The sequence below is a fragment of the Eriocheir sinensis genome, chromosome 48 (genome assembly GCF_024679095.1).
Source record: "Eriocheir sinensis breed Jianghai 21 chromosome 48, ASM2467909v1, whole genome shotgun sequence".
NCBI lineage: Eukaryota > Metazoa > Arthropoda > Malacostraca > Decapoda > Varunidae > Eriocheir > Eriocheir sinensis.
In genome coordinates this window covers 7298905-7308904 of record NC_066556.1, presented here as the reverse complement: position 1 = coordinate 7308904, position 10000 = coordinate 7298905, and the positions used below count along the sequence as shown (strand labels likewise).

At 45.3% G+C, this 10000-nt stretch overlaps 1 protein-coding gene across 1 annotated transcript in view; it reads right to left on the bottom strand.

Annotated features, from left to right (window-relative positions):
* Positions 1–10000, bottom strand: part of LOC126981532 (uncharacterized) — a 128204-nt gene that overhangs the window by 12346 nt on the left and 105858 nt on the right. The window contains exon 5 of the mRNA XM_050832727.1: positions 5762–5901. Within this exon, the coding sequence (XP_050688684.1) occupies positions 5762–5901 (140 nt within the window). The remainder of the gene's footprint in view (positions 1–5761; positions 5902–10000) is intronic.

Below are 10000 nucleotides of genomic sequence, written 5' to 3'. Positions count from 1 at the left end.
ATTATTACTCTCTCTCTCTCTCTCTCCATCAGTTAATCATTTTTCCCATTTTTTATCTTTCTTTATTTCTCTCCTTTCTCCTTTACCTTCTTCTCCCTCCTCCCATTTTTATTCTCTTTTTTCGACCCCAACCCTTTTATCTTTTATTCATTTTTCCTCATACTTCATCTTCTTCCCCTGTCTCTGTCTCTTCTTTTTCTTCTTTCTCTTTTCTTTCCTCTCGTCATGGAAGGAAAGATCTGAGTTTTAAACTGATTTCACAACTCAGCTCAAGAAAAAAAGGTCTCATGGGTAAGTCTCTCTCTCTCTCTCTCTCTCTCTCTCGCAATCCGTTTGTGCGTCTGTTTGTGTGTCCGTCATAAAAAAAAGGTGCAGATGAAGATCGTGCCAAACATTTTTCTTCCCTTCCTTTCTCTTCACTCCTCGACGCTGACCAATCTGTTGAGTTGATTTGATTTATTTTGGGGGAATTCTTTTTAATTAAGCGAGCGAGAAAGAAGAAAAAGAAGAGGCAGGAATAATGAAAGGAGGTGCGGAGAAAGACGGAGGAGGAGGTGAAGGAGGAGGAGCTTCTGATGAAAAGAGAGACGGAACAGTGAGATAAGAAAGTGAATCAGGAGAAATGGGATGATAAACGAGGGAAAGAGAGAGAGAGAGAGAGAGAGAGAGAGAGAGAGAGAGAGAGAGAAAGGAGATAAGAGGTGAGCATGGAGATAACACACGTACCAACAAACAGACAAACAGATAGACAGACAGACAGACAGGCAGTAAGGTCGTGGAATATTAGAGATCAGCATTAGATTTCATTTCGGTCCCACTGGAGAATTCGGCGCCATACCATCTCGTCCCACGCTATACGAAGGGAATTTAACGTCATTGCGATACCGAATTAATGACCTTTGTGGCTCAGGAATTCAATTATTATACGGCTGAGCATTTTGCCTTATTAATAAAGAGATCATTGGAGAGAGAGAGAGAGAGAGAGAGAGAGAGGCCAGAGTCATACCCGTACACAAGAAAAAATCCAGGTCCGAGCCAGGCAATTACAGGCCAATATCACTCCTCCCAATCATCAGCAAGATATTTGAGAGGATCATCGGGGAGCAATTGACATCCTTCCTCGAGGAAAACCACCTGCAGTCACCGAAGCAGTTTGGTTTTCGGAAGGGGCGCTCTTCCTCAGACCTCCTCCTTCTCCTCTCAAAGTCCTGGCATGACGCCCTTGATGACGGCCACCCCTCTCTCGTGATTGCCCTGGATATAGCTGGCGCGTTCGACTCCGTTTGGCACCGCTGTCTGACGGCGAAGCTACAGCAACTAGGCATCACGGGGGACCTGCTGCGCCTGCTCTCAAACTACCTGTTAGGCAGGAGCCTCCGCGTAGCGGTCAACGGAAGCACCTCGACCAGCTTCCCAGTGGAGGCCTCCGTTCCACAGGGGTCCGTCCTTGGACCTATTCTGTGGAACATATACTTTAACGACCTCCTGCAAACCATCCCGGCAGCAAGCGCCTACGCCGACGACTGCACCCTCTCCAGAACATACAAGAGGGAGGAAGCCCAGAACGTGATAGAGTCCGTCAACAGACAGTTGGCAGACATAATGGCCTGGGGAAAGAGGTGGCACGTCAGGTTTGCCCCTGACAAAACCCAGGCCATGGTAATGTCACGTTCTCGGGAGGAAGCGAGGCAACTCCACTGCAGACTGAGATTCGGGAACGACACCATCCCTCTGCAGGCCAGCGTCGACATCCTGGGCGTGGAGGTGGACTCCCAGCTGCGGTTCGACCGTCACCTTGAAAGGGTGGCGCATAAAGCCTCCCAGAAGGTGAACCTCCTGCGCCGCATGAAGAACCTCCTCAATGCTGAAGGCCTGAACACCCTCTATAAGGCACAAGTCCGTCCAGTGATGGAGTATGCACCGCTCACCTGGATGGCCAGCGCCCGCTGCCACCTCAACCTGCTAGACAAGGTGCAGAGGAGGGCTGAACGCCTCATCAACGGCACCCAGCACCACCGACCGAGCCAGTGGGAGACACAGCGACAACAACGTCGACAACAACAACAACAACAACAACAGCAACAACCACACGAGGGACGGACAAGAGCAGCCACGAACCAGCTGAGCAGCCTGGAGCACCGTCGCTGCCCTGACGGTGCTACACAAGGCACAAGTGGGCCTAGTGCCCCACCTGACGGACCTGAGGGCTACCTGGAGGAGGTCTGAGCGCAGCACGAGAACGGTGCTGAGCAACGCCTCCCTCCTGGAAGCGCCAATGGCCCGCTCCAGCATCCACCAACGTGCCTTCTCCATCGCAGCGGTGGTGTGGTGGAACAACCTCACTGCTGATGTGGACGTGACACAACTGTCCACTCAGCAGATGAAGGTTACGTCCCACAGGTGGCTACTCCTACACCCACCGTAAACATGTATATAATTGTATAATATAATCGGCAGAAGCTTTTAAATAGTTCCCCAACGGTCGGGGGAACTTTAGCATAGAAAAATAATACTGCCATGTACTAATGTACTGAACATGTTTAAATAAAAAAAAGAGAGAGAGAGAGAGAGAGAGAGAGAGAGAGAGAGAGAGAGAGAGAGAGAGAGAGAGAGAGAGAGAGAGAGAGAGAGAGAGAGAGAGAGAGAGAGAGAGAGAGAGAGAGAGAGAAAGGAGATTAAAACAAAAGAAAGAAAGAACGATAGGAAAGAAAGATTACATTGAAAGAGGAAAAAGAAAGATAAGACAAAAAGAAAGAAGAAAAGGAATGAAAGAAGAAAAAGAAAGAAAGAAAGCAGAGAGAGAGAGAGAGAGAGAGAGAGAGAGAGAGAGAGAGAGAGAGAGAGAGAGAGAGAGAGAGAGAGAGAGAGAGAGAGAGAGAGAGAGAGAGAGAGAGCAATGAGATCAAGTAAATAGTTATGCTCGAATGAACTGGTTTAAGTCGGGAAATATTAATTGAAATTGGCGTTATTAGTTTTCTGTGTAAGGTATTTGCTCTCCTCAAGGCCAAAGAGAAATAATTAAGTCTAGGGGTTCGTATATATTCTGCTTGTTTGTTTGTTGTTATGCTTGGGTGTTTGTGCGTGAGTCTTTATGTGCATGAGTGTGTTTGTACGTATGTCTGTGGCTGCTGGGGTTTTTTTTTTTTTTGTTTGTTTCTCTCTCTCTCTCTCTCTCTCTCTCTCTCTCTCTCTCTCTCTCTGTCAAGTGTAACAAAAATATATGGAGATCGCGGAATGAGGTGTCTGACGCGGCGGGAAAATTTATGCAGCAATACCAGTCACTAGGAAGGAGTTTGAGGGGGGGGTAGGGAGGGCTGAAGGGAGGAGGGGGAGGCAGAGGGGGAGGGGGAAGGTAGCTGCGAAGGGTGATAAGGAGCTGGCGGATGCTGGGGAGGGAAGGGGAGGAAGGGAAGGGAAGTGTGATAGGTGAGGGAAGTGAGGAAGGAAGGGCAGGGTGATAGGTGAGGGAAGGGAGGAAGGTAGGTAGGTAGGTAGGAAACGGGAAGAAGGAATAGGAAGGAAGGAAAGGAAGTTAGGTAAATAGGTAGGAAACGAAAGAAAAAAATGGAGGAAGAGAGCGAAAGAAGGAAGGATGGGAAAAAGAAAGAAGAAACGGGAGGAACTGAGGAGGTAAGAAAAGCAAATTAGAAAAAGTAAGGAAAGGAAGGAAGGAAAGGAAGTTAGGTAAATAGGTAGGAAACGAAAGAAAAATTGGAGGAAAAGAGCGAAAGAAGAAAGGATAGGAAAAAGAAAGAAGAAACGAGAGGAACTGAGGAGGTAAGAAAAGCAAATTAGAACGGTAAGGAAAAAAAGACGGAGAGTAAGGAAAAATATAAGGCAGGATTTGATGGGAGGGAAGGGCGGAAAACATGAGGAAATGCAAGCAGGAAAGAAAAAAGGCATTGTGGAAAGGTAGAGAACGGAATTAGTACAAGGGTAAAAATCTACGGTAGGAAGGAAAAAACCCAGCGTGGAAAAGGATAAAAAAAGGCACAGGTAGGAACATAGGTGAGTCAGGTCGGAGAGGACACGTAAGGCAAAATGTGTAGGGCAGGAACCACAAGAGCGAAGAAAAAAAAGGCATTATGAAAAGGTAAGAAAGGAAGGAAGGATGAGGGAAGACACAGGTGGAAATATAGGTAAGGCAGGTAGGATGTGTAGGGCAAGAACCACAAAAACGAAGAAAAAAAGCATCATGAAAAGGTAAGAAAGGAAGGAAGGATGAGGGAAGACTGGTGGAAATATAGGTGAGGCAGGTAGGCGAGGGCAAGCCAGGGGAGGGTCGTAGGGCAGGAAGCCGCCGCCTCGTCACTTCTACATTGTTTAGCGCCAGACAGACACTCGCGTTTTTCTTTCCCCGACGTTCGAGGGCTCATAAATCATCCGCGCCTGATGGATATCGTGCCCGCGTCACCTCCTGTCCCATACACACATTTCTCTTCCCTCACCTGCCTCCCCCCGCCTGAAATCGTGGGTTTAATAATACGGTGCGTTGATGTATCGCACCTTAAGGGCCGAGAAGGTGAGAGGTATTGTGGGGCTGCTGTCATGTCGAACTAGGGAAGGATATGTTGCTGTTTTTTTTGTTCTATTTTTTTCTCTCTTTTTGTAATGTGGGTCTCGATAAGGGACTGCTACTGGTCTTTTTACTCATTTTCTTTCTTCCTTTTTAATGTCGAAATTGGTGAAGGAGTGCCACTATTTTATTTTTTACTATAGTCTATTCACTTAAGTCTGAGGCAAGCTGACAACATAAGCCTAAGCGTGTTCATAAGCTTAGTGCAGATTAACAGAAATGCTGCGTGAGATAAACACAAACAGAGGTTAAGGAAAACTTGGAAGCCACAGCAGTAGCCAATCAGCACTCAGCTTGCAAACACGCTCAGGCTTATGTTGTCAGCTTGGGTCGGACTTAAATGAACAGACTATAGTATAATATCGAAGTCGGAATACTAATGCAACAGCTTATTTTATTAATTTCCTTTTCTTTTCTCTCTTCTATTGTTGAACTCGATAAAGGAAGGATAGTTTTTTCCCCCTTTTTTTCCTCCTATATTCCCGAACTTTGTATTGAAATGCTACTAATTCTTTATTCCTCTTTCTATCCCACCCCTGTAATATCTAAGTCGATGAAGGAATGTACCGTTATTTATTCCTTATTTTACCCTCTTGTACTATCGAACTCTGAATAAGATTGCTAATATTACCTTATTCCCTTTTCTTTCCCTCCCTTATAATATCAAACTCCGAATAGGAATGCTAATATTTCTTTGCTCCCTTTTCTTCTCTCTCTTGTAATATCAAACCCGGTGAAGGAATGCTGCAGTTTATCATCCACTTTTTTCTCTGCCTTGCGTAACGTTAGTGTAATTGCCTTATGGACTGTATAGTGGGACGGTACATTCCTCGTCCTCTTCCTTGCGTATGCAGCGAGTATTGGGGGAAAAGATTTGTGGCCCGTGGCAACCATTTCTTCCTCAATCTCACACAGCATTACGCAAGGGATATCGACACTTTCTTTTCCTATTTCACCTAAGACTATAGGAGTAAGCCAGCCACTATTTCCTCCCCTCGCCCTAGTGTACGCCTAGAGAAATGTAGGTAAAATTTGTACACTGCCGTTCCACTCTCATGCAGAATCTTAGAGTCCCGAAGAAAATATACTGAAACCCTTTTTGTTAGCTAATGTGACGGAGCTCTGCAATGAGATCACGCGCAACAGGTACACATACACAGGTACACACACAGGTAGGACACTCACCCTTGACGGACAGGTACATGCGCATTATCTTCGGCGGGTGGGTGGAGATCTGGCACTCGTACAGCCCCTCGTCCCGCTTCTGGGCGTGGCGGATCAGCAGCTTCCAGTTGTTGGGCTTTTCGTACCTCAGCGTGTACCGGCTGGTGGGAGGGAGGCAGACTGATGAGAGAGAGGGAGACGGAGGAGAAAGGAGGAAGAGAGAGAGAGAGAGAGAGAGAGAGAGAGAGAGAGAGAGAGAGAGAGAGAGAGAGAGAGAGAGAGAGAGAGAGAGAGAGAGAGAGAGAGAGAGAGAGAGAGAGAGAGAGAAGGGGAGGAGGGCAAGGAGACAAAGATGACTGAGAGACAAACATATAGGAAGATTGATAAAAAACTTAGAGAGATGGCAATGAACAGACTGAGAGACAGAAATAAGGAAGGACAAAGAAACGAAGAGACAAACAGAGTAGGAGACAGATAAGACAATCAGTCAGAAAAAAAATATCAGACAGACAGACCAAAGGACGGAGAAAGAAAGAGGTACAAGTAGAGAATGAGACAGATAGAAGGACAAAGAGACACACACACACACTAAAAAAAAAGACAGTTACGGTACTAAAACACACACATCTTTAGAGAAAGCTCACACTATCGCACACAGACATACATGTGAATATAGAAACAGACAGACATGCACGATCCTTCAAGAATAACATAACTCGACGGAAGAAGGACGAGCAACTAACAGACACACACACACGACTCGACAACCAAAAGGACTACAAGACGAACACAGCTATCACAGAAGGATGCTACGTGTCCTCCCCGCCCCTCTCCTTCTCTTTCTCTCTCTCAGCCAAAGGAAAATGAATATGCAGTAACAGAGGCAAACAGAGGAGTAGGAAGAGGAGGAGAAAGAAGGAAGAGAAGCAATAGTGATGTGGTCTTAACTCGAAGATGGTGTGTGTGAGTGTGTGTGTGTGTGGGTGTGTGGAAATGAATTCATATGAGGTTGTAATCTATAGGGAAAAGGATCTAATTTATCTTGGTATGCCGTGGGGAGATCAGCTCGTAGGTATGAAAGATGACTCAGCGGGAAGGGAACGAGGAATTGAATTTGGTTGTGAACAGTTGAATATTGTTTGTTGGCTACACGTACGCGAGGTTGTTTTCTCTTTATCTCACAAAATCGGTCTTGATAAAAAAAATATATTGATGTATGTGTTTCTTCATTGACAATATTTACTGTATTTTATATGCCACTTTCGTCATATATTAGGAAGTATACGTGTTTTCCAGGATTTATTTTTCTCTCTCTCTCTCTCTCCAGCGTGATCTAATAATTTACAACATTATATCTCGGAGCGCCGGGCCCGAACCTTGTCATGGCCCGCTGTAATATTCCCTGATTAGCTCTGAGCAGACTTTGTGGGGGATCAAGGAGGAAGCGAGCCCCTTATCCTCTCTTTACGACGGGTTGGCGTGTCCCGCGGGGCAGCCTGGACCCACACGGCAAGGAGATGGCGCCCCGGGGATAAATAATTGAGTTTCCCTTCTCGCATCACATCTGTACTTCAGTTTTCTTTGGATCTTGAGTCTTCTCCCCATGTTACGTCTTCTTGGAGCGACGAAACATGGAGAACAATATGAATTAGTTGGTAAATTAGGATTCTACGTATTTTGTATTTGATTTTTTTACATATCATTCTATTCGCGAACATCAAAAGATGGTAATGTAGTGTAAACTTTTCTGGTTATTTTTCATTTTTGTCTCTCCACGTTACGTTTTCTAAATATATCAAAATTTATGGAGAACAAGTTGTATTGGCCGATAGTTTAGGATGTTAGTATAGTATTTTATTTTCTTACATATCGTTTTGTTTACGAGGATCAGGAAGTCATAACGCGGTGTAAACTTTCATAATAAGATTTATAATAAGAAAAGTGCTACAAACGTGATACACAAAGGATAAAGCTACACACGCAGACGAGGTGCAGTGTTGCCAGCTAAGGCGTGCCCAACAACCTGCAGCCGCCACTCGTTGCCAGCCCTGCGCCGCGGCCTGGACAGTGCTATCAGCTGGCGTGTTAGGTGGGCCGCGCCGTGATGGAGGAAGGTAAGGTTGAATTTGTGAGGCTTAACAGCAGCGCTAATGTGGTGGTGGAAAGAAATATGGGCGGGGTCGAATTTACGTCCGTTTAGTTATAAGGTTTTCATGACCGACAACGATGGCGACGATGCAGGCAGGCAGCGAGGGTGTTGTGGTGGTGGTGGTGGTGATGGTGGTGCTGGTGGTGGTGGTGAGGATGGTGGTGGTGGTGGTGATGATTGTGGTGGTGGTGGTGATGATGATGATGGTGGTGGTATTGTGAGAAGTGATGGGTGTGTTAGTAGTTATAGTAGTAGTAGTAGTAGTAGTAGTAGCAGTAGCAGTAGTAGTAGTAGTAGTAGTAGTAGTAGTAATCGACCTCTCTTTTGACCACTCCTCTTCATTCTTTTCATGGGTCATTGGTAGCAGACTTTGTTTTAATCTATTTTTGCCCTTAAGCTGCTTCCTTTGCTGTGATAAAAAGTAGTAGTAGGTGTATGGTTATTATGATAATAGTAGTAATATTGGCAAAGATAGTAATGCTGAATCCTTTAAACCGCAATGCTTGAATATAAAAAAAAAATAGTAATAGATATAAGAAATCACAGCACGCTTCTCCCACCAATACCCTAATCTCTGTTTCTGCACCTCAAGAATGACATACTGCGCTTAACACCCCCCTCCCTCCTACAGCATTATCAAAGACATTTATGCCACATTTCGTTCACTACAAAGCGAGAATATTAAAAAAAACTAAAAACATACAAGAAATCGCAGCTTACATCTCTTATCAATTCTCTACTCTCTTCGTCTTCGTAAAGAATGACAGACGACGCTTAGCACACTCTTTACAGCATGATCAAAGACAGTTATGCCATATTCCTAACATCGCAAAGCTAAAATATTAAAATAAATAAATAAAAACATATAGGAAATCGCCGCATGTACCTCTTGCCAACTCTTTCATCTTCAGTTAGTACGTTTAGATTGACATACGACGCTTGGTACACCCCTTACGGCATTTAAACAACCAAATCATTTCCTTTCCCACATCCCATCCCTTACCATCCCTCGCCTCCCCTGTCCCTTCCCTTGCATATCTTTTCCCCACGCCCGTTCTCGTTCTCGTCTCCCTCATAGCTTCGTCCCTTATGCCCCCTACCTTCCCATTCTCTTCCCCTCGTGTCTCCTTCCCCACACCCACTCTCGTTCTCTCACTCTCGTCTCTCCACCACACGCTTCCCATGACGCCATACCTCCGTGTCGTGGCGCGAGGAATTATTGCCATGCTTGGAAATCCTGTCATGGTCCCTACACGTGTCGAGAAAGGGGACAGCTAGGGACAAAGAGAGCAATGATGGAGGGGAATGCTAAGGGATGAGGTGTCCGTAACGAGAGACTTAGGGGCTTAGAGAATGAAATGGAGGAGGGAAGGTTAGCAGGAATGGATGGCTAGGGAAGGGGAGAGGAGGGGAATGCGTTAAAGGAAAGTAGTAGGAATTGAGTTTTCGTAAGAGAGATTCTGGGATTAAGAGAAAGGAGGGAAGTGGAGGTGTCACGATGGAAACAGGGTGAAAGATAAATAGCTAGGGATAGTGAGAAAAGGGGAAGGAGCAAAGGGAAAGGAGTAAGAATTGAGTTTTCTTAAGAGGGATTCTAGGATTAAGAGAAAGGGGGGAAGAGGAGATACCAGATGGAAACAAGGTGAAAAGGAACAGATGGTTAGCTAGGGCGGAGAAGAGGAAAGAGATGAAAGAGTGATGGAAAAAGACACGTATAAGGATGGAATAGGTGTAAAAGGAGTATATGGGATTGGGAGAAAGAAATAAAGTATGGAGAGGCATAAGGAAAGAGGGAGGTAAGGACAAGAGGAAGAGAGCGATAAAGGATAATGTAGAAGTTATAAAAGGAAGGAATATGTGATAGAGAGAAGGGTTAACGTAGATTGAAGATTAATGGAGGAAATAATCAAGTAGAAGGAAAAAAGAGAGAGAGAAAGCATGGTTGTAAGGGAAGGGACGGAGAGAGGGACGTGGCAGATATGGAGGAAAGAAAGAACAGAGAGAGAAAGAATATAAATGAAGAGGAGGAAGGAAGAGGGGGACGCTGAAGGTATGAAGAAAAGAAGTAATAGAGGGAAGGCGTGATAATAAAAAGGAAGAAGAGAGAGGGG